We start from the raw sequence: 24,626 nt of genomic DNA on the forward strand, positions 1-24,626 counted from the left end.
GGCACCTTTGCAGACCTTAAACCTCAACACTCTGTTTAAAAGGCTGTGAAACCCAAGCCTGGGTCTGTCCAGCTCTCCCACCACCCAACAGCTGCATGAAGGTCGGGTCTGGTGTGGGGAGAAGCTGCTCCACTGGGGTTCTCAAGACTCTAAAACACCTCAGTAAAGCTGAGGACTTGTTCCCAAGAGTTGTAGTTGTGCTTATCCAAGCCTGGGACTGTGCTTTGGAGAATACCTCCTGGGCACTGGTGCTGGTGAGATCCTAGATGTGGTATCTCCCCAGAACAGCCCCCCATACCCAGGCTGTGTGTCTGGGAAGGGTATTACTCTCCTGGCTGTGCTGCGAGTCCTATGAGGGCTGGAGCGAGTGCTGCTGCTTCCCATCTCCACTGCAATGTATTTTTACCCAAACATTGCTCATATTGTTCAGTTGATGACTATTTTCTTTTTGTTGTAGTTGCAATTTTTAAACCAAACAGCATATTCCCTCCCCTCCCCCCCACCCCGCAATTTGTGCCAGCAGAAAGGAAGGAGGAGAGAACGGCTCTGGGTAGGAATTGTTTTGTGGGAGACGTGCAAGCGAAGAGGGGAGCCATAAGGAGAGCAAATCGCTTTCCAAATAGCATATGGGGGTGGACAGGAGGGAGGTGTACGTCAGGAACATGTACTGTGCTTCACAAAGGTACGGTGACCTTCAGCTGCGTCCTCAAAGCGCTGCCAGAAAGGGAGGCTGATTTTGCGGAGGCTGAAAAGCCTCGTGATTCCTCTGCTTCAGCCCTTTCCTGGGGTGGTCGTGCTGCTGAAGGCTTTTGCTGTAGAACAAGGGGGAGATTGAGATCGGAGCATTGTGCCAAACCTCGGGGTGGATCTCACCACCTCTGCCAGGCTTGGAGGATCTCTCAGCGTGGTGACGAAGATGTGAGCTCAGTGGCCCTGATGGATTTATCTCCTGAAAACCGTGGATGGGAGAGAAGGCGGTTTGGCAAGCTCTGCTGGAGGAGAGGGATGGTCCTGTCGCCTCCGAGATGTGTCGTGCTCGGCCGGCGTTGGGAGGAGCTGGTGCCCGGGCACTGGTGATGTGGTTGTGCCAGGGAGGAGGGTAGTGTGGGGGTGCCAGGAGCTGCTGCCTGAGCCCGTGTGGGACACAGGCAGTCCAGGGATGTGTAGAATAGAATATTTCAGTTGGAAGTGATCTACAAGGACTATCCAGTCCAAACTGCCTGACCACTTCAGGGCTGACCTAAAGCTAAAGCAAATTATTAAGGGCCCTGTCTACCCTGTGGTAGAGCTTCACATCCTTTTCTGAGCAACTGAAAACTTTAGAGGGCTGTTGTGGGGAGGCCCAGGTGGCAGTTTGTAGTGGACTGTCTCATGGATATGATGGACACCCTCATAGTCAGCATGGTCCCACCAACCCCAGCAAGTGCTGTGTCTCATTCTGTTAAGGTGCAGTGGTTCTCTTCTCCCTGCCTTTTGGCACTGCTGGCAGTGCATGAAGGGCTCTCCCTTCGTCTTTCACCCCTGCTGCTCACACAGCTGAAGCTCAGCTACCTGTCATTTGTCACTGCGAGTTTTCTCCGTGCTGCTCACCCATGTCAAACTCTGCTTGCTGAGGTCATGTCAAGGAGGGTCTTTTCCCACTTCTTTCTTTCTCCCCCTTCCCTTATTCTTTTCTTTCCTTTCCCTTCTTTCCTTTTCCTCCTCCCTTCCCCTGTTTTACTTTTCTCTCCTCTCCTTCCCTCTCCCGTTTCCCTTCTCCAAACTCCTGAGCTCAGGGGGCATGGAGCAGCCAAGGACGTGCTGGCACACATGAGCTGTGCAGAGCAGTGAGACACACCGACTCTTTGCTCCCATTCCTGCAGTATTTGTAGCATCATCCCAAATAGCTGGCAGCTGAAGCACTCCCTCCTCTCCCTGCGAAACTTTCCCCCTGCTTTTGGCATTTGTTCCACTGACAGGCACGAGAGCAGATGTCCTGGGATGGATGTGCCAGCCTGGTGGCCAGATGGGTACGATCACCACAGGGTCCCTGCTCCTGTCAGCTGAGCAGGGGCCCATAAGGGTGCTGTGACCTCGCTGTGCTTTGCTGCTTGCCGAAGGCATGGCCCTCTCCTCCTCCTCCCTCCTGTGCTCCCCTCCTGGACTCCTTTCAGTAAATAAGCCTCAGCCGTGTGGTTCCCGAGCTCCCTGCTCCACTTCCACACAGCCCCGAGGTTTGGGTAACTCCCCATCTGTTCACGGGGAGGCCCTGCCACGTGTGCTCCTGGGTGAAGGAGCTGTGGGGATGGGCTTCCCCCCATGAACACCATGGTGGGAGACTGAGCTGCCCTGGTGCTGCCACAGCAATCATTCCCTGGCACCTCGGGTTGGATTTGTGCCGTTGGGGTGGGACTAGATGCTCTCTGGAGTCCTTTCCCTGCTCTTGATATATTTTTTCCCTTGTGATGGTGCCTGCTGGGGCATCTGACAGCACAGGATTCGGCTGCGCTTGCCATAAACGTCGGGGGCTTTGGGGAGCTTTGTCTTTTATCTGTGGTTCCTGGGGGAGCCTGGTACTGGAAAATTGGAATATGTAACGTAGATGGTCCCTTAGGCACCACTCTCTCCAGAGCTCTCTCAAAATGGTTTCCACTGTTGGTGCTTACGCAGGCAGTGGGTTTGATCCTCATCTCTGTTGCCTGGTGTGGCAGCTCTGGCTGGCTGGATGCTCTCTCTCTGTCTCCCAGTACAGCAGCTCTGGCTGGATGGATGCTCTCCCGAGCCCTCTGGATGAAGCTGCGCCCACAAGCACAGCAGCTGATCGTCTCTCTGGTGCTCCCCCTCCCAGCAGCCCCAGCAGATTTGGAACTTTCTCTGCAGCCTTCAGGGGTAGAAAAGCACCCTGGGGAGTTCAGCTCTGGGTAGGCTGAGGACATTGCCTTTGGAATATGGGGAGAAGGAAGGCAGAGCTGCTGGTGTGGCACCACCTGTGGCACAGGGTGCTCTGCTCCATGTGGTGTGGGTGCCTGTTGGAGACCGCTGCAGACTCCATGTTTAGGTCAAATCCTTGTTTAGAATTCCAAATGCCTCATTTTGCCTGACCAGCTTCTCAGTGCTCACAGAGTGGACCTGCACCATGCTGGGAAGGGAATTGGAGTCCATGGTCTGGAGCAGTTACACACCCTGAGCTCACTGGGGAGCTCCGTGCACATCTGATGTGTCTGGGTTGGGGAAATGTGATGGGGTGATACATCAGCCCATAACTCCTGGCAGATAGAGAGCTCCCAAGTACTCACTTATCCCTTATCCAAGCAGGATGTGACAGGGCTATAGGATTGGTGGTCCCTGCCATCTCCATGTGAACACACTACAGGCAGTGGGAGCTTCTGGAGTTCATCAAAAGGACTTGGTGACTCTGGAAATGGAGACAGGACAGAGGTTATGTTCTGCTGATGAGTTTATTTAAGGAGCTGACAGAGGCCAAACTGATGCTGAACGTGGGAGACCTCCGTGTCCTGCAGGACGGACCTTTTGATCCCCAATTTTATCTTTGCTCTTTGTGAGCGGCTTCATGATTTCCCGTAACTGCCCATTGTGTGGGTGGGTGTGGAGCTTCAGCAAAGGTCTGGGGGGATTTTTTGGCATTACTGAATTGAGGCTGTGTGAGAGCAAGGAGGGGAGTTGCTTGAATATCAATAAGCTGTGATGTGCCATGAGGTGTTGCAGGAAGCTGTTTCCTGAACTTTAGTGCTGCATCCCAGTGTGTGAGTGAAGCCCCTGGAAGACCTCAAGGAATCCTCCTGCAGCTCAGAGCATGCCTGGGCCAGCTGTACATTATTTTCCTGACTTCCACCCCGGCCTTCACTATTGCTCTGTAATCTTAAACTTGCCTATTGGGGAGTTCCCACCCCTACAAAAAGGCTGCCACAGTTGGGGTTTGACTCCAAGCTCCTGGGGCAGAGTTAAACCTGACCCAAAGCCAGTCCAGTGCTTGGGGTGCTCCTGTGTGATTTGAGCCTTAAGGCTGAAACTTGGATAAGGGCACGATGCTTCCAAGAGCCCTGCATGCACATGGGAGAACAGGCAAAGAACAGTCCAACTTTCTGGAAAGCAGTGTGGGAAATGCAATTTTTGTAAAACACAATTTTCTAATTTCTGTGGCTTTGGCAGGACTTGGAAAGTTCTGGAGGGGTCCCTCTGGATGAGGCTGGAGGGTCTTATCAGAGCTCCTGCCCCGGGACTCGGCGTCGACTCGTGCTGTGCTCCGCGAGGAAGGTCCTCTTCTAACCACGGTCCCTTTGCTGGTGTTGCAGCTCCTGAGGTGACGCAGGAGACGGTGGAATCCCTGATGCAGAAGTTCAAGGAGAGCTTCCGCACCAACACGCCCATCGAGATCGGGCAGCTCCAGCCCGCGCTGCGCAGCACATCCGTGGGGAGACGGAAACGCCGGAGCCGGCCCCGAGGTAGGATGTTGTGGGGACCACCTGCTCCCCCAGTGACCAGGTCCAGAGGAGTTCGGCTAGGGAGGAAGGAGGGAGCTCCCCCACCTTCCCTGCTGAGCGTGGGGGCACCAGAGCTCCTCTGTGTTGGGGTAAAGAGGGGCAAACCCCACGCAGCATCCTCTGGGGGGTCTGGTGGAGATATGTCTGGGAGTCGTGTCACGTGTGTCCCCTCCAATGGATTCTTCCAGGTCTGCTGCAAGGCCAGAGTCCCTGGACTAACTCAGGTGGGGGTGAAATGGTTTCTTGGCAAGTTTTTTTGTTTCACAAAGGGGTGAAGTTCATTTTGGCTCTAACATCACTATGACCTCTCTTCTTTCTGCTTTCACAGTGCTTAGGGGTTTTTGAACTCCACACAGGGTGGGAGCAGCATTCATGGATCTAAAGGCTGTGTGGAGGGATCAGGTCCACATTTCCACCTGTGGAGGAGAAGGGGTTGTCAGGATCCCTCCAGGGATGATAGGCAGGAGGGTTCCTCAGCCATGACCTGCCCAGGGCAGTGAGGGTCTTTGTGGCAGCGCTGGGAGCTGGGAAGGAAATACTTTTCCTTCTGTTTACTATTGGTTTTGTTTTTCATTTATTTATGAGTCTGAAATGCGATCCTTTATTCTGGATGCATTTTCCTGTGATACAGGCCTGGAGAGGGCTTTTTTTTTTATTATAGCTCTGCCCATAAATTATTCAGTTAGTGTGAAGAAAATGTTCTGACTCTTTAACTGGTTTAAATTATTTGGTTTGTTTTCTAGTAGTTATTCAAATACGTGTCTCTGGATTTTACTCTGTGTGTGTGTGGGTGCTTTGGGGTCCACAGGGACTGTCTGGGGAGATTTCCCTGTTTCCCTGCTCCAGCCTCCTTTTTTTTTTTTTGTTTGTGTGTGTGTAGTTCACTTTTGAACTGCCTGAAGGTAAGAGACTTTTTGGTCACTAATGGAACAAGTCAGTTAATCCTTGCAGCCGAGCTTAGGAGGAGGCACAGTGCCCAGCTGCAGGCAGAGCCTCTGGCTGTGTGGGAGCAGAGTGTGGCCCCAATTGTGCCCCCAATCTCTGGGGACACCCCTCACCCCATTTCCCACCTCCCCAGGATTCCTCTGCCTATTAGTGGCCATGGGAATAGTCTGTGGATACCAGGACAAGAGCCACCTTAGTCACATTTGTTCCCAGACTTGTGTTTCCTCAATGTAAGAGTTGGAAATTTGTTTATACCCAATGTCTGTGTGGGATGAGGAGCCCAAGGCATAAAGTACCCCATGGGCTTCAGGAGGGGACCCTGACTTCCAGTGTCCCCACCTATGGGATACCTCACCAGCACGCCCTAGAGAAGAGATTTTAAGGTCTCAAATCATCAGGAATCATTGAGCAGCACCAAAAAGCCAGCCAGTCACAGCATCTGCAGTGGAGTTCTTGCTCCCTATAGCCCCCTCTCATCTATCCTCTTTTCCCTTTAATTTAAATTTCTCTTTGCTTGTGGAAGTGGTAGCCAGGCACTGCTGCTCTGAGCTGATCCATGCCTTTCCCTGCCTTTTCCCTGGCCTCTCCTGAGCCAGAGGTTTTGTTTTTACAGCCTGTGGTTACCTGTCCTTCCGGCAGGCAAGCGGCTGGAGTGCGAGTGAGCGCTCAAGTTAAAGGATGATACCACAACTCAGGATGTTTGTGTTTGCCATCCAACTGCAAACACAAGCCCTTTGCCTCATTAATCCATTGCAATTCAGGAGACTTTTTTTTTTTTCCTCCCCCTAAACGAAATTGTCCGTTTGGGATACATTTATTTCCTCCTAACGACCGCGTGATAGTTCCGCTGATGGAGTTTGCATCCAACTTTGTTCCTGGGTAGTGACAAGCCGGCCTGACGGATGCCTGTGTGTAATTATTTTCTTGTGGTTTGATTTAATTAATGCTTAACCTCATCAGAGCCCTGCAGCTGGAGCGCTCTCCCCGCAGGAACTGTGCACAGCAGAAGGATTTTCCTCCTTTATGGAAAGGCTCTGAAAGGGTTTCCGAGTGCTGCTCCTTCAGAAGGATGGGATAAACCATCCAAACAACCCAGAAAACAAACAACCCAACCCCCCAGCACAAGGAAAACAAATCTGGGATCAACTTTGTTTTGCTTCACTTCCCTGCACTGAGTGTGTTTAAACTGCTGCCCATTGCTCATCATTAAATCTGGTTCTGTGCTGTTTCCAGCAGCTCTAGGAAGGGTTTTTTTTCCAAGTACATTGACTTAAAAACAAAACAAAACCACACCACCCTCTCCATTTACAGTGCTGTATAACTTTATTTTGTTTAATGCCTCTTTCATACAACCTCTCTCCCTAAACAATTCTATTGAGTGAAGTGTGTTTAGAGGTTATAAATAATAGAGGGAGAGTGAGGATGGTGAGAGCCGAGGGGCAGGAGGGGTGGGCTGGAAGGAGAAGATCTCTGTGGGGACTGGAAGTGCTTGGGGGAAGAATGCTGAGTCCAAGAGGGTTTATGGTGCCCAAAATACAGCCAGGTGGTAGCCAGACATCCCAACCTGGCTGCACCAGAACTGGGAAGTGATACCCTGGAACACATGGAGAGAGGCAGCAGGGCAGGGACTGAGGGTGGGGGTTTGGCCAATGGACCACCCTGTGTGTGCGTGTGGATGCAGGCACTGGGAGGGATTTTCGGATGTGGGTCTGGGGAGTGGCCTTGGGGTGGCTGGTGTGTGCAGAGAGGGGGTCTGGTGCCCTCTCCTGGGGCAGGGCTTTAAAAACACCCTGGATTTGGGAAGAAATAACCCATAACGATCCTCCTCCTCAGACGGGATGTGCTGTTTATTGGGATGTGCTGTTTATTGGGATGTGCTGTTTATTGGGATGTGCTGTTTATTGGGATGTGCTGTTTCTTGCGATGTACTGCACAGTGAGGCTGCAGCTTCTTGTGGTTTAGAGGTCTTGGCTGTGCCCTGAGTTACCCAAAGTTCCCTGAGGAAGCAGAGTTGGACTTGTCTGGGCTCATCCATGGTCCCTGCTTTTGCCAGGACACCTCTGCCTCCACCTCTCTCCATCTGTCCTGTGGTGCCTGCAGAGCATCATGTTTTGCTGGAAAGGCTTTTTGATGGTTTAGCCAGGAACTTTTGCCTCCTCTGAGTCAAAGTATCATGCCCAGCTCTGTGAGTTGTCCCTGGTGAAAATAAAACCCTTCAAGGGCTGTTGTTTGGGAGCATTCCACAGTGGAAGATTGTTGCACCATCCACAGTGGTGAGTTTTTTGGGTATAGACAGAGGGAAGAGGGACAATAAATGAGGAGGAAGAGCTTTCCTCAGCTGAAGCATTCTGTGTGAATGTACCCCTGCCACAGGCCACTTAATTTTCAAGGGCTTCCTTCTCTTCTTTATCCTTTTTTTGCATTGACTGGGTAAGTTCCAAACACGAATGTTTGTGGGGTGTTTTTTATTGTTTGTTTGTTTTGTGTTGTTGTTGTTGTTGGGTTTTTTTTGCGTGTGTGTGCGTGTGTGTGTGTGTGTGTGTGGTGTTGTTGTTGTTGTTGTTGTTGTTTTCCCCCTAAATCTGCATCTAATTTACCTTTCTCTGGCCACATTAAGTTTTTTCAATTGGCTGGTGCTCTTTTCAGGGTTAAATGAATTAAACTGAAAATTCCCACTTAGCTAATTGCTAAGCTCTGCACAGCCCTGCTGGCCCTTGGTGCAGGGACCTCACCACAGTACTGGGGTGGTGGGGAGGGCACTCCTCATCCAGCTTTTACTGGGAAGCCTGGAAGCAGAGGAGCTTTTGAACACCCAGGAGACTGTGCTGCATGGGGCAAGTGAGTGTGGAGCAGAGTGAATCCAACACGGCCAAGCAGGGAGGTTGTAGGTCTTGAATTCTGTGGTATGTGCAGGATTTGGCCGTTTTCCTGGAGGGATGGGGTGCAGAAACTCCTTTTTTTCATTGACAGTGGTTGCAGGGCAGGGGTATGCATAAAGATGTCACCCAGGTTGGCACCACTGGGGACAAAAACAAGCTCCCACTTCTATTATAACATGCAGCTTGGAGAGATTAAGTACTTGAGGTCAACTTGGCCTCAGACAGAAGTTATCCAAATAGCTCCTGTTACTTATTTTGTTATTTTATCTCCATTTTGGTTTGTTTTGCATCCACAGTTATTTTCCTAAGATACTCTGTGACCTACTGGCTTTGGGGAAAGGATTAAAAATGTCAGGTTTGCTTTTTATTTCCTCATTAATGCCAAAAGCTCACTTTTAAAAAAACATACACTTGGCTTTTAGCTATCAAAATTCTTTGGGGATAACGGAGCCTCTGATACCTGAATTTTTTTTCCATAGTCCCCACCTGGCACTAATGTTACCATCTTTAATTACACCCTAATGAGGTGTTTGCCTTGGCACCCCGCCTTGCTCCCCACTAAATTAATGTTGCACTCAGAACAAGCACCCTGCCCGGGTGCCTGGCGGAGCTGAGATCTATTTGAACGGATTAACGAGCTTGTAAATCTGCAAACAGGATTAGAAACAAGAGCATCTTCTTTGAGCTCCCCCTCCTCACCCCCCGCTGCCTGGGGACCGAGCCATGCAGGGGACAGGGGTGTGGGTGAGGAAGGGGAGCTTTGTTTTCTCTCCAGTCTAAATAACAGGAATGAGCTGTGTATAAAGGGGGTGCAACTCCCTGGAGGAGTCACTGGAGATCGAGTTGCTGGTCCATTACAGGTACCCAGTGCTGCAAAGTTGCTGTTTCCCTGCTCTGTCTTTTAAGCATCTTATTCCACTTTGTAATCGCTTGCAGTGATTAGGGTATTTTTTTTTTTTCTGATGCTTACTGGGTTTCTCTATGTTTTTAAAGGAAAAGGAATGCTGACCAGGCAGGGCTGCTTGGTGTTAACTGAGTGCTGTCCTTATTCATCCCCACCAGAACCTGCACGTGGGTGCTCTCTGCTGTGAGCATCCTCAGCCCCATCATGTAATTATCTTGGGCCTATGTCTTGGCAGCAAGCTGCAACTGAGGCTGGTTGTTGAGTTGGGGCAGTAGGCATTGCCCCAGTTGTGAATGTCTCACAAGGGTTATTCAGCAAGGTTTTGGGGCGAGTTAAACATGAAATCAAGTTTATGGCAGGATCGGTTGAGGATTACCATTCCTGCATCCTCCAGGTTGCCTCAGCTGGGTTCCAGGACCCCCAAAACCACCACCAGGATGTGTTCCCGCATCTTTGGTAACACAGAGGAACAAAAGCACATCCCTGGCAGCCGTGCCCCTGCCCTGGGCTCGTGTTTCCAGGCTGACCTCTGCCACCGCATGTAGGGTCAGAGGAGACGTTTCCACTCCGGGCTGGGGACCTGCACTGGGTCTCCTGACTCCTGTATTTATACATCCTGCGCAGTGCTGGGTAATCAGAAAATGCAATATCGCTGTCACCGGCTCTCTGAAGACATCCAGCCTGAGTAATTTAACATGTCAGCTCCATCCATCACGGAGACGCAGCCGGCACACAAACGCGGAGCGGCCGGAGGGGGCTGGGCCGGTGGCGGAGGAGCAGCTGCTGCCTGTGCCACTGCCCGGTCCCCTCGGCGGGCTGAGAGAGCAGAGAGAGCACCAGATCGCTGCCTCTGTCCACCCCAGCCATCTGCCTGTGCAAGAGGGGCCAGATCTGGCACATGGGAAGGTGGCAGAGGGATGTGCCATGTCCTTCCCGTGCAGGCAGCATCCAGGTCCCTTTCCCAGGCAGAGGAGGTGGCTGTGCTGAGCTCCTTGGGAAAAAACCCTCCTGTGGCTGGTGTCTGTCTTCCAGCCCTGGACACTGCAAAGGAGACTGGGGCAGCCCCTTCTCAGTGAGAATGGGATGTGCAGTAGAGCTGCAGCCCTGGCTGGTTGCCCAAGGGCCTGTGTTAGAAGCCCAGATTAATTAAGATTTTTCTTGCTGATGCGAATAAGCCTGATTGGTTTTACCACTCTGCTGTGCCTTTCAAACCCCCAGACCCTGGGTGTGGGTGTATTGTGCCACTGGATGCTGTGTTGTTTGTGTCTGAGGAGGGGCTGATGGTGGGTTATGGTTTGGGGTGCGAGTCTATAAATCCACCAGCCCACATTTCCAGCACTAAACTCTGCTGTGTTTAAGCAGTGACCCCTCTTGCTGCTTTCAGGAGGAAAGGAACTGGCAGAGTCTCTTCCTACCCCTCTGTTAAGACATCCCCCCACCCCCTCTGAGGGCACTTCTTGGCCAGGTGAGGGCATGGACAGGGCAGCAGCCACGTGCGGAGCTCCCAGTGTCCCGCTGGCTCCTGCCAGCCACCTCTCATCGCGGTGATTAAGGATTTCAGAGGGCAGAAGGCATCGCTCATTTTCTGTTCTCCTGCCAAGAAACGGGGAAATTGTGCTTCTGCCTAGAATAAAGGATTTTTTAAAAACAGTAAAATATTTTAATGGCAGTTTAAAGGGCCACTGTCAACCCCCAGAGGCCTCTTTGTTTTAAACTCTGCAAGGATTGAAGGACTTCTGCCAGTTAAAGTCTGCATCACTTCTAAAATATCCATCGCTCCTTGGTGTGTCCGGGGCTGAAACCAGCTGGGCTCCTCTTACATCCTGCTCTATATCCAGCCCAGAGAGGAGGATGCCAGGTAAACCATGGACCAGCCCTGCTGCTGTCAGTCCTGACCACTGCAGGAACACGTGCTGCTGGTTCTCATGGTGAGCTGGGCGAGCAGATGGGCCAAAGCAGGTGATGAGTGAGAGAAGTGGGGCCTTTGCCATGCAGTGGGGTCCTGGGTACCCCCCCAAATGCTGTGTTCCCCATGTACTACTTGTCCCTGCTGGGTTTGCTTTGAAGCAAACACCTAAAATTCGCTGTACTTCACTGTGTAGGTGTCCTTGAAGAGAACAGCTGCTACTGTCAGGGGTTTCCTTTGTAAATACCTTGAAATACATTTGTATTCTCCATTCCTGAGGGTGGAAAACATCTTCTTACATTCACATCACAACTGGCATAATGGAGTCTTGATTTTTGATGAGGGCAATAAGGAGCCAGTGAAATCATGAGCAGCAAAAGTCCCATGTCACTTCTGGTGACCCCAAGTAGAGTATCTTAGTGCGGAGCAGTGGATTCTGGCCAAATCTGGCATCTCTGCCAAGGAGCTCCCAGCTCTTCCTGCTGCTGAGCATCCCAGCTGACAGGGCTGATTTTTTCCTCTCTGTTGCTTGCAGGTGGAATCGGGTTTGGACGTGCCAAAGGAAACTCTGGCTCAGAGGCAGATGATGAAACCCAGCTCACCTTCTACACGGAGCAGTATCGGAGCCGGAGACGGAGCAAAGGTACAGAATGACACAGTGATTGCACTTGGGGGGAAAAAATGGTTGAGCACCTTGATTGTTCCCGTGAGTGATGGTGTCTGACATTGCCTGAGTCTAAAGGAAGGCCATACCAGTCCATGGTGGTAAAGACATCCCAAGATGTGCTGTCTGTGCAATGCAGCACCGTGTAGGAGCCATAAATCACGTTTCCCAGTGATGTTGCTGAGGTTCTGGGTTTCTTTGATGGTTTCTAATATCAGTTTCCTTCCACATGCCCTGGCACTTCCCCAATGCTGCACCAGCAGGGAGCAATTGTGTCCGTCATCATCCTGGCACCATTGCAGCTGTCAGGGATGGTCACCTTGGCAATTCCTTGCTCCGAACTCCCATTTTCTGCCCTTTATTTCCCATGCAAAGCATCCGTTGGATGAAAGTTTCCTGGCCTTCCTCTTGGCACAAAGGCAATTAAAAGGAAGAAATTCAAAATGAGAGTTGGGGCAGGGATTTGTAGACCAAAGTCCCTTCAGGCTCTTTTGCGAGTTAGAGAAGCTGTGAAACTGAAATATCATCTGCAGTTTGAAATTAGTGTCCGCTTTTCCTCCGGTCACATCATGCTGGATCGTTTTTGTTCGGGACTCTTGGCCCAAGCTGTTTGGCAAGAGGGGAAGATGAGCCTTGCTGCTGCTGCTGCTGCTGCTGCTGCTGTGTTTGAAAAATCACAGTCGGGAAATAACTCCGTTGGGAAGCAATTTAAAAATTGCACAGTGGGGCTGCTCCCTCCATTTGTTTTGTGCGTGGAGCCGGGCCCTGGCACAGCGCAGCAGCCAGATAGATGCCGGTACCCACCGCAGCACACACGGCCCCATTTGTTTCCATGATGAGCCATTCCCATAAATGCTCTCCCAATGTGTTTATTTGAATGTGAAATTGCCTCAGCACCTCCGATCAGCTCGGTGGTTGCACATGGGAGCGAGCACACGCATGCACAGGGGTGCACTGCGTTTGTTCCTACTGAAAGGCTGGGACTTCAATTTTATAGTGTTGTTTTTTTTTTTTTTTTTTTTCCCCTTTTCCATGTGTTTTAGGACCATGAAAAATTATCACTGAGTTTAAAATGAGCTTTTGATGAAAAGCAGGGAGAGGAGTCATGAGTTAAAGTTACCTGTTGCAGTACGAACACAGCTGCATTCAGGGGAAAATCATACACTCAGAATCGCAGACCGGTTTGGGTTGGAAGGAACCTTAAAGACCTTCTTGTTCCAACTCCCTTGCCATATGCAGGGACACTTCCACTAGACCAGGTTATTTAGAGCCCCAGCCAACCTGGCCTAGAATGCTCCCAGGGATGGGGCACCACATCTTCTCTGGGCAGCCTGTGGCAGTGTCTCACCACCCTCACAGGGAAGAGTTTCTGCCCAATATCCAATCTAACCCTGTCAATGTGAAGCTGTCCTCCCCTTGTCCTGTCATTATATACCTTTGTCCAAAGTACCCCTCCAGCTCTCTTGCAGGCTTCCTTCAGGAACCAGAAAGCTACAATAAGGTCTCCAAAACTCTTCTCTTTTCCAGGCTGGACAGCCCCAACTCTCTCAGCCTTCCCTCACAGGAGAGGCACTCCATCTTTTTGGCTGTGTGAGAGAAGGAAGGAATGGTTCTATTGGAGAGACAAAAGAAACTGTCCCAAAACAGAGACAGGGGGTAAACTTCCTGAGTGTTGGAGTAGTTTTTTCAAGGAGTTGTTCTGCAATACTGGGCTGGATGTGAAAGCCCTGGGGTACTTCAGAAAAGTCACCCAAGTTTGGGGTTTTTTCAGGTTCCACTAGGGAAAGGGGTGATGGTGTGCAAGGAAGGTGTGGAAAACTATGCTTTAATGAAAAGCAGAGAAGTCTTTGCAAGGCTGCCTTGACGCCATGCCCCCGAGATCAAATGCTCTGCCAAACTCTTCAAACGCGCTCGTACTGAATGCCAGGTACAAAGATATCCTTATTGACGTATGTGTTGGTTTTGGGCTGTTTGTTTAAGCTTCCTGGTAGGGCAAATATAAATGAATAGAATAGATGAATGGCAAGAGTTCCTTTCTCTTCCTGTGAATAAGCTGCTGTTCACCTGGGCAGCTTTGATGGCTGGGTTTGAAGGGAATTCAGGAGGCAGAGCTGCCTCGCGCCATCGCGCAGAGCTGGATGTTAGATCTGCTTTAGCGTTTGAGCGATGCTGCGAGAACCTGGTTTGTTCGTGCTCACTGGTGGCTAACAGAGGGAATTGTCTTGCATAAAGTCCCCATTGTACTCCCCCTCCTGTCTAGCTAAATTTTGCCATCACTGCGTCCTTGAAAGGAATTTTCTATTATCTTTTCATTGACTCCTCTGTCCCTCATGGAAGGAAAGCAATAGCTCAGTGGGAAGTCCTAGTACCAAACTCATAATTACAAGTTCAGCCAAGATCCATAATTGGACGGGATCGTAACTCTAATAGAGAAGGATGCGTCGTCAGATACAGTTAATTCTTACAATGATGTTCCCATATTGATTTTGCTGTGCTTGCGTGTCGTTGCAGGTGCTGTCAGATAGTTATCAGGTCCAAGGAGAGAGATTCCTTGGGGTTTCTCTCCTAGGATGAAGTTTTGCAGGATTGAGCCTAATTACTGGTACTGTCAAGGCATTGATCCCAGACCACGGGAGGGGAGTTGTCACTTAGGTGGTGCACAGGTTTGGTTGTATTTGAGCTTGGTTGAAAGCTGGCTGGTTAAGTGGTCCTGTGTGTCCTGGAGGAGGAGGACAGCAGGTTTTGCAGGGCCTTGGTAAGGTATATTGAAGGGACAGTCCTACAGGTCAGTACTGAGCAAGGGAGAGCTTGTTCTGGTAGCTCAGGAGCAGCAGATCCGTTGATACCTGGTTATCAGTGTGGGAATACATGGAGAAGTAAGTCTGATCAGTCCGAGTATGGAGTCAGGGGTGGCTGAGGCATCACCTTCTGTGCTCCCAGCACACTGCACCAGTCATCCTCCCAGCTTCTAGGTCTGTATGTTCCCTTGTCTTTGGGAATTATAGGGGAGGAGAGTTTAAGAAATAACACAGAGGACTCCTTCCCGCGGAGCCTTGGTCTTTGTCTGCTGTTGGGCTCAGCCCCACCTCTGGGATTTGAGCTGGGAGAGGCAATGCTGATCAGCAGTGTCTCTGGGGAGCTGGGTCATGCCAAGAAGTGCTCTGGTCATACCCATCTTCAGCGAGACATCTCCTGTCTTTGCTGTGGCCCCCTGCCTGTGCCCATGCCAGCTCTCCACCCTTGCTTTATTTTGAGGGATCAGTGTGAGCACTGCTCTAATGGCAGTGCTCACAGCAGGGCTGACATGTAGTCTTAAGGGAGCTGGAATCTGGGCTGTTTTTCCAAGTGAAACAAGTTCTGAGAGAAGCTCTGTGCTGGGAGGCTAGAGGGATCCTCAGCTGGGGCCAAGGATGCTCCTTCCTGCTGACCCTCAGTACTGACTCCTCAGGTTTTTTTCAGAAATCAGATTTTATTGCAACCTGATTGCAACAGGTTTGTGCAGTCCAAGGCTCTGCTTGTCACGGGGGCTGGCTGTCCCCTTTCCCACCTCCCTGGGAGAATCTGGACACATGGGAACCTCTTTGCATGCTGACTGTGGTGCACAGATGGCTCTTGTCTCCTGGGCTGTCTGTCATTGCACCTTTCACCAACACTGAAGTCTTGTGTAGAGACAGAAGTCTTTACAACCTGACAGGGTTGTAAAGATGTGAATCCACACCCCCCACTGTCCAACACAGCCAATATCAAAGCTTTGATACTTAATTCCTCTCTCTGGAGCAGGGTGGAATGTGTTCAGTCAGGTCACCCTCTGAGTTTGAGAGAAAAATATAGTAGCAAAAATCACCCTAAACCGAGGAGGAAGAGCCCTGTACACAAACTCCACTTGTGTGTCACTCCTGCTCCATCCCCCTTGCCTCAGGGTGGTGTTTACCTCCTGCCCAGCAAAATTTATTCAGCTCCAGGTCTGAGTGTGCAGTCCCAAGCTCCCCTGGTGGCAGGCAGCCCAATGGCTGATAGAGAAAGATGAGGGGGAAGAAGCAGCACTGTAACTCCTAAGCCGTACCAGGGTCCGTGTCTGGCTCATTAAGTGAATTTAATGAGCCCCTCCTTGCTGGAGGGGAGGCAAAACCGAGTTTTCCCCACCTCCCTTTGCTTTCTCAGGCCACAGAGCAGCTGCTCTGTAACACAAAAATGGGCAACAGATGCTGTGCAGCTCCCTGGGCTGGGGGGAACTGAGGCAGGGAAAGTGATGGCATCGTATGGAGACCCTGCGTGGAATGTCCTCATCTGGCTGCTGCTCCTCAAGCAAGCTCTGGCATCTGTTTCAGCCTGAGCTGGACCACCCTGAGCCCACTCCCCCACACTGGGGTCTGGGATTGCTTCACCCCTCTCAGCATCACCTGTTAAAAGAAGAAGGGGGGAAATACCCACCCTATTTTCATGCATAGCTGTTGTTCAGGTGGTACCTTCCCATCCCAGGAGAGCCTCCCACCACCCCAGGGAAGGGAGGACATAGTTTTGGGATGCTCCTCAGCTGAGGTCTCTGTGAACAAGGCACCTGGCTGTTCCCGTAACACGCAGGGATGGTTTTGACAAATTAACAGAGTTCAATTATGTACCTTGGATTGGTGTCAACCGCTCGGGTGTGCACGTGTGTGTGTGCTGGGCTGGCTGGCGGAGCCTTCTGAGGGCTGTTAGAGAAATGAGAAGCTGAGCTTTGATCTGCCTCTGTATTTGGTGTTTAAAACAAGGCCTTTTATAAGGGAATATTAGGTATTCGGAGTCTGCTACATATGAGGAAGCTTCGCTTTGATCCTCTCCCGTCTCCAGAGGCAGCAGGCACTTATTATTTCATGGGGAACTAAATGCAGTGCAGAATGAAATTTGGGTACCATTCTCTGTGCTCTGCCAGTGCCCCTGGCCTCGCTGGGGCTGAGCGAACGCCGTGGGCAGCACGTGCACCCGTTCTGCTGTGCTCCTCAGGGAATTGTCCCCCAGGTCTGCCCTGGCCTTGACTCACCCTCAGACTAGGGGAGGTGCTGTTGGGAATCGAATGGGAGACAAAAGGTGATAAAGCAAACCTGTCAGTTTGGGTTGTTTATGGGAGCATGAGGGAGGAAGGAGTCTGGTGCTGTCTGTCTGTGCTCGGGGAGTGTCTCCCTCCCCGGCAGCCCTGTGCCCAACCCCTCCTCATGTGGTCAGTGCATGGCACAGATAGATTAGAGTTCCCTGACAAGGGTACACAAAGCAGGGACAGATGGACAGGTCAGTGCTGGTGTCTGGTGCACGTCCAGCTGGTTCATGGCATGTGGTGCCGTGCTGCTCCTGTCAGACCAGGGAAGAGGACTCTAGAGGGCACCTGGACATCCCCAAATCTCAAGGATGAGGTACTTTTATGATACAGGTCTCGTCTTTACCCCTCAGATCACCAAGGTCCATCCCACCCTGCCCACACCACTGTGGTTCCCAGGGCAGTGGTGCCAATGGGCAATGCTGCTCATTTCCAACCCTCCTTAGCCCTCCACCTGTTTGCTGCTTTTCCAGTGAGCAAACAAACGTGGCGCTTTGACACGATGGCTTCTTTTGCCTGCAGAGCAACGAGGCGCTGCAACAGCACATAAAACCCTCCCTGAGCCTCTGTTCATCCCTGCTGGACTCTGGCTGTGCAGGGTGTCTTGGCTGGGGTTGCTCCAGCAACCTCTTTGCTCTCTAAATCCCCTGTGGCTGCAGGTGTGGGGGTGCACACACGCTCCTGTCCATGCCCAGGGAGTGGAGCTGATGGGAGAGGGGCTGCAGAGGGAAGCTGGAGCTGGGCAGCAGAAGGCTCTGCGAGTGAAGTGGTGGAGCTGTGGTGGCCGCAGGCTCTTTAACTTCCCCGGACTGTGCTGGAGATAAAGGCTTTTACATCTGTTCCTGGAGGCAGTGCGGGTCCTCCCATTTATTTATTTATTTTCCGATTGTATCTGATACAGCCTCAGCGAGTAATTGAGTGTTTGAGAGTGAAAAATTATCTCTCCGGCTTGGCCCTTATCTTGACAGCAAAGCAGCACTTTTAATTTAATTTTGTTCAGAGCATGTGGGTAACAAATTTCACTAATCGCTCTGCTGTCGCCCTCCGCATGGTAACGAGTCTCTTGTTTCCCAGGAAGCCGAACATAAACACGGTGCTGGATGCAGGCGGGAGGAGGGCGAGGGTTACTGCTGGATGGAAAATGAAGATGCGTCTCGTTGCGGATGCTCAGCGTGCCCGTGGCACGGTGGATTTGTCTCCTTGGCGGGAGCAGGGAAGGAAGCAGGGGGTGGTAGATGTCATGCTCATACTTCCACGATGCTTGGCTGGAGGAGGAAACTGAGGCACGGAGGGATGTGCCCCAAACCCAGGGAGATGTTGCAGAGCACAGATTTTTATTCCCGTTCCGTTGTTTAGTTTGCATCTATCCCAAAAATAATGGATACAATAGAAAGGTGGTTTGAGATTTGTGTTTTTGGGGGGGATTCCAGCCCAATTCCCACATCCCAGCTCTGCCTGCAGGGTGGCAATGGGAAGATGGGCAGTGTGATGAGGATCCAGCCAGGATGGGCAGCTTGCTGGGTCCTTTGACATCTCTTGCCACCGGGTCCTGGGACATCTCCTGCCAGGTGCTGGGACATCTGCCAGATCCTGAGGCCTCCCTGGCATCCTGGTCTCCATCACTGCAATCTCCTGGTCTCCAAAATCAATTCAGCTGTCTGACCAGCCCTACGCTCACTGAGCACAATCCTCCCTGGGCTGTGACTCAACACGAACTATTTCACAGATAATGATTCCTTTTTTTCCCTTTTTCCTGTAGGAATAATATTTTTGTTACACTGTATTGAAAATTGCTTTCCCTTCTCCTTAAAATGAACCCTTCCACTCAGATTTGCCTTTGTGCTTCTATATTGTAAAATTGGGACTCATTTGGAGTGTAAAACAAAAAAAGATCAGGCCTTAATTCCAGGAGAAGTGTTTTCATTGATTTTTGTGAAAGAAAATTCCAGTGCAGGCAATCTCTGCCTTTAAATATGTAACTGTTTCTTTAATGTGATTTTATCTCGACCGATTCAGCACCAAGAACATGAAAGCAAAACTGACTTCATTGATTTTAATTGTCCATGCCCAGAGAAATGCAAAAAATGTAACAGCGCCAGGAGAGCAAATTGGGTTTGCACAAATTCTCCCCCCTTTGTTGTGCTGAGGGAGGTCTGAGGTATGTGGGCAGGAGAACCTGCCTGTGGTGAGCCCAGTGGAGATGGAGCTGGTGGATCAGCAGACCAGCATCTCAACCTGTGCCTCTCTGGTCATCTCCATTTCCCCCCTCCCCTCAGCTGCTCATTTCTTGCCCAGCCTTCCCTCTGTTTCCCCCCTTCCTCCTCCTCCTAGTTGCAATTTGCTGGTGGTGCCTCTGTGCCAGCTGCAGGCTCAATGTTTTAGAGCAAAGGGGGAGCACCACAGACGACTGTATAATTAGGAAATATATACATTTATTCAGTACATAAGGCAATATAACTCCAGGAGCACCTTAAGAGCTGAGGCTCAGGCTGCTGGAGGAGCATGAGAACTCAGTGGCACACAGGAGCTCAGCCAACAAGCCCTTGTGACCTTGCTATGGGGTCCAGCAGCCCAACCCAGGCCTCCCCACAGTGACCATACCAACCCCTGACATCTTCCTGTCCCTGACCTGCACCCCAGGGCTGGCTTTCCTGCAGCCCCCCTGTGCTGTACTGGAGGATGGCTTGGCTAATTGCTAGAGGATAATTCATAAATGTTAATAGTATTAATTTGATTCAGCATGTGCTTAGCAAGATCAAATCCTCCATAAATCCAGGAGTGTCTGCTCTCACCCTCCTGCTGCACAACGTGGCTGTCTTTGCTCCTCCATCCCCTCCTGTGTGCACCCTCCCTGCCTCCTTGGAGGTGAGAGGAGTCTCCCTGTGGGTCTCCCCCTGTATGGGGGCTGATCCAGGGATTTCCCCTGGATCTCTTGACTCTGGGATGAGGCTGGAGACTGCCCTGTCCCCAAGCCCTGACACAGATCTGGGCTGTAGCTGTGAGCACCTTCATTTGGGATTTGTCTGGGACAGCGATGAGAAGATTCCTCAAGAAGGGTCTCAGGCCAAGCCTTGTGTCAAGGGTGTGTGAATCCACATCCATCTCCTTTGAAGGGAAGTGGCTCTTGGGCTGAGTGGTCCATGAAGGCTTGGTGGGGTCATGGTTTGGCTGGAAGGATAATCTCCCATCCCATCCCATCCTGTCCCGTCCCATCCCATCCCACCCCACGTGCCTGGTGTGCTGGAGAAAGAGGGACCATCCTGCTGTGGGAGGGGAGGGTGTGGGGCAGGAGAGGAGATGGGCAGTGCTGCTCCCTGTTCAGGGGTGCTCCATGGCCAGATCCGCCTGCCAGCACCGCTGCTCATCCTAATTGGCGTTTGATTTGATTGGACATGATCTCCCCCTCGTAAAACACCTCGAGATGTTCCTGTGTGTGAGGGTGTCCTGGAAACGCTGCTGTGCCGTATTAATGAGCCTCTGCTGGAACATAATGGAGGATCATTAGGAGCCCAATTCCTCTTGACATGCCAGCAACATCGGTGTGCTCTGGGAGCATCTCGGGGGTGCGGGATGGGCTGTGGTGGGATCGCTGTTCCCGGGGTGCTGCTGTCCCCGTGCCGGGTGTTCCGCATGCGGCACAGCACGGCGGGCAACGGTGGCTCTGTGTGTGTGTGTGTGTGTGTGTGTGTGTGTTGCTAAGCAGTTCCAGCACTCTCTGTTCTCCTTCTCTCATTCCCCATCCCCGTCTTCCTCGGCTGGTGGGAATACATTTTCATATCCCGAGTAGCCACGAAACATTCCGTACGATGCCGTTATCTCCGGGGGGGGATGGGGCGGGGAAGATTGCAAAGCACTTGGCATTTAACACCCACATATGGTTAACACCACGGGCTGTGTGCTGATAAAGATGGGGTAATTAAAGTTTATTTTTTTTTTATAGACTAATCTCCCAAGCATGTATTTATGAGCCTGATTTAGAAACATCATATTACCAAGAGCACGGGATATTTGTGTTGCTCGTAAATCCATATGTGTTCTGAACACACCTTTTATTTTTTTTTTCCCCCTCCCTAAATTTAGGCAGCACTGGCAATATTAAAAAGAAATGAGCTCAGAGTTTTGTTGGTTTTTTTTTTGTTTGTTTTCCTTGCCTTGTCCTTTAGGTGGGTAAAGGAAAGTGTACAAAGCAGTGAGTAATTAACTGCACGAGGAAATGATATTTCAAAGGAGACACGGTGCGTTTGGAGGGGCTGTTTGCTGAGTGTTTACACCAGTGGCTTTGAATTTATCTTCATCTTGCAGCAGGTGCAAAATCTTCAGGGGAATGTGGTGCTTTGCAAGCGGTTTCTGAGCTGTCTGCAGAGGGACCCACATCTTCTCCAGGCTAGTTTGCACTGGGGTTTAAAGATAGGAAAAAAATCCTGGGTGGGGAAGGTGGTGGTGACTGGAGCACCTCTGACCACAGTCCTGGCTACTCCTGTTGTTTTCCAGTTGAATTAAGCTGCCATTGGAACTCTAGCATGGATTATCTCAGGTATGATTCTGCCCTGAAGTTGAGCAGTTTACTTTTTTTTTTTTTCTGCTTCTCACTCTTTGATCTTGCAGACTGTGGGGAGAGGTTAGTTCTCCCCCTTTGGCAAAAAGTAATTTATTCTTCATCCTGGTTGTGTACCCTGCCCACTGCCCTGCCTGCTGCTCTAACTGCTTCTTGGACACAGGCTCTCCAGGTTTGCCACTCCTGGAAGCCCCCACAGACCATCACTTTCTCCCCAGAACAGCCCAACTGGGCATCCACTCACTCTGTTGCAACCATTCAAAATACAATAGAAACATCTTTAATTAAAAACACAGAGAGGTCATCTTAATGTATGAAGCAATTTTTTAGGGCAGGAGGATCTGGGGAGTGAGTTTGGTCTCAGCTGTACCTGGTTACAGTCTTCCTCTTGGCCTTTTTGTACCTGAGATACTCAAATCAAGGTTTACATTGGGTACTGTGGCTCTCAGGGCTCCTGAACGCCATCAGCCACCCATGAGGGTGGATATTCCCCACCCAGCTTCCTCATTTTTGGTAAAGGAAATTGATACCAGCTTGTTTGGTAACCTGGGTTTGCAAATCTGCTCTTCAAACACCTCCCTGAAAGCCTGGAGCTGACAAGGAGAGGAGGGAAAGAGCAGGACTCAGCCTGCTCCCATCTGCAGCACTGGGGTTTATTTGGGACTGCCTGAGCTACCAAGCAGGATTTGGATCCCCTCCCTGGGCTGAGGAAGGAATGGATCTGTCTGTCTCAACTCTGGAACAGAGTGAAGCCCTGGTGAGGTGGGTTTGGTTAGCAGGGGCTTGCTGAGAGTACAATTGCTTATTGTTTTAGAGGCCTGGAGTGAAACTGTTTATCTCCAGATGGGTGTTTAAATGCAGCACAGCAGTGGTTCTGCTGGAGCATCAGTGGTCTGAAGAGCAGGGAAGGGGACGGAAAACAAGAGCCCTGTCCCTCTGTTCAAAGAACGAGGGAAGGATCTGCTTTTCCAGCAGTCTCCCTTCAAACCTGGCAGCAAACTGGCCGTGAGCAATAAAGAGCTGAGCTGGAAATGCAATTTCTGCTCAAGCAGAAGCCACATTGTTGTGGTTCAGTTGGTCAAAACCAATGTCAGGCAGTTCTAGAGGTCAGTCATTAGCAGTCTGATGGAAATGAGTGAGTACAGGAGGCAAGGAAGCAGGGAAGGGAGTTGCAGGAGACTTGGAACAACTGTCCCTTTCCTTGGGCAGCCAAACTCAAGCTCATGGAGCTGTAAAGGGTTTTTTTTTTCTGTTTCAAGCTCTTATGCTCCTCTCCTCTGAGTCAGGGGAGGAGAAGAAACCCATGGACTGATGGGGGTGGGAGATCCTCATTCCTGCAGCTCCACTCTGTCTGCAGGATGTTGAAAGCTGCCATCATACCTGTGATTCAGACTCTTTGTGAGAAGGGGATAATATTCATCTAACTCATAAAGGATTTACGATTTAATGTTTGCAAAGCACTTTAAGACCCTGGATTGAAAGGTGATTTATAATGGTGAAATCCAGTGTTCTCTGGTCTATTGTGTATTTGATTGTGTCCACTTATCCCGATGGAGATTTTTTCCCTTGCCTTTTCTTTTTTCTTCTTTCTTTTTTTCCCCCCTCTTTTTTCTTTTCCATTCCTGTCATAGCTTACAGCCAAGCAGGGGTTGTGGCAGGCACAGTATGCCCAGAGAGAGGATGAGTTTGCCTCCCAAGGAGGTGCTAACTTATGCTGATGACATGAATAAAGATTAGGAAGGAAAAAAGGGGGATTGCAAGGTGAAGGGCACAGGGGATTGGGATAAAGCTGTGAAATGGGGGTGGGAAGGCTGTTTAGATGATGCATACATAAGGAAAGGAAAAGATGCTTCATAAATAATCAATTTGCATGCTCTTGTTGGTCGAAATGATGGGGGTGTTTTCCGGCAGATCAGTTGCTTCTCCTGTCCTGCAGATCCTGGCTGGAGCATCCCCTGTGCAGGCTCCATGCTGTGGCAGGGAATGCTTTGTTGAGGCTCGCTGCCCTGCCTGGAAAGCACAGGTTGTACCAAGCATGAGGTCCCTGCCCAAGCACCAGCATTTGCAGCAGCAGCTTTGGTCAAATTACAGGGTGTGCAAGTGCTAACTTGTGGATCTATTTCCTGTTCAATTTTCAAATCTTGCTTTGCTGATGAGATGGTGAGGGCCAGGGAGCAAGCAGGGAGAGGCTGCACTGGTTTCCAAAACTAAGTAAGTGTCCTGAATCCTGAGCAAGGATGTGGTCAGGTCTGCCAGCAGCTCGGTTGTCTCAGCTGCACCGTAATGGCCTGTGCAGCCACTCAATGGGTTCAGTGCCAGGCTGTGCCTTCTCCTTGTCATGGACACTCTCACCAGCTGGTTTTCAGTTGGCATCCCAAGCCCCAGAGAAGGGAACCAGCTGCTCTGTGAGGTGCCCGTTGTTGGCTTTGAGGAAAGGTGGTGTGAGGTGGCTGTGGGGGATTCAATGCAGTGGGAGCAGTGGCGGGGGAGCCCCCGGGTCCTGAGGGATCAGGGGTGCCCCAAGGATGCAGGCTCCAGGGCTGCTCCCTTCTCAGGCACTGAAGACCTGTTGATGGGGTAGCAGTGGCCTGAGATGGTTTTTCCTGGTCATCTGCATTGGTGGAAGGTGTCTCACTTGGACACAAAGGCATTCCCAGCCTGTATCCAGCAGCAGCAATCTCCTGAATCTCCTGAGGAAGCCAGATCTCTCCTGATGACTTCACCCCATTCCCTACAGAATCTCGGGGTTGTTCTCTCCCACCCCACTGTAGCTGATGGTGATTCAGCCATCCCAACACCGCACTTTTCCACGAGGTTTTCCCAGTGGATTTGTACCTGCTGTGGCCCCTAATGACCTGTGGATGCTTGAGGTCCTTTTTGGCTTATTTTTACCTATTACTTCAAAAAAAATCTGAATAAAATAGAAGCCACCAACCAGGTGGCTGAGTGTACTGAGCTGAGTAAAGCCGTGGGACAGTGGGATCCTTTTAGCTCGTGGGGTTATTTCTTGGTGCATCCCTTAGTCCTGCTGCCAGGCATGTGGCCTTTGAGATGAAGGATGGCAGCCTGGGAGTGACACATGTGGCATGAGCGTGCCAGTTGGGGACCAGGCAGACTGGGTGCCTGCTTTGACAGGTGGCATCCCGTGCATCCTGATTTGTGGGAGACGCTGTGAGCTCCTGCACCTGATAAAATAAAACTTGTTTTGTAACATCTCCTGC

The 24,626-nt window shown here is 50.9% G+C and overlaps 1 protein-coding gene across 1 annotated transcript in view; it reads left to right on the forward strand.

The window, feature by feature from the left end:
• Positions 1 to 24,626, forward strand: part of LOC114054581 (astrotactin-2-like) — a gene marked incomplete at its 3' end in the record, with an annotated part of 143,804 nt that overhangs the window by 91,874 nt on the left and 27,304 nt on the right. The window contains exons 4-5 of the mRNA XM_027877881.1: positions 4,293 to 4,442; positions 11,651 to 11,758. Of these exons, the coding sequence (XP_027733682.1) occupies positions 4,293 to 4,442; positions 11,651 to 11,758 (258 nt within the window). The remainder of the gene's footprint in view (positions 1 to 4,292; positions 4,443 to 11,650; positions 11,759 to 24,626) is intronic.

Source organism: Empidonax traillii, unplaced genomic scaffold, assembly GCF_003031625.1.
Source record: "Empidonax traillii isolate 1590-97213 ecotype Southwest subspecies unplaced genomic scaffold, ASM303162v1 scaffold34:size3740991, whole genome shotgun sequence".
Classification (NCBI taxonomy): domain Eukaryota; kingdom Metazoa; phylum Chordata; class Aves; order Passeriformes; family Tyrannidae; genus Empidonax; species Empidonax traillii.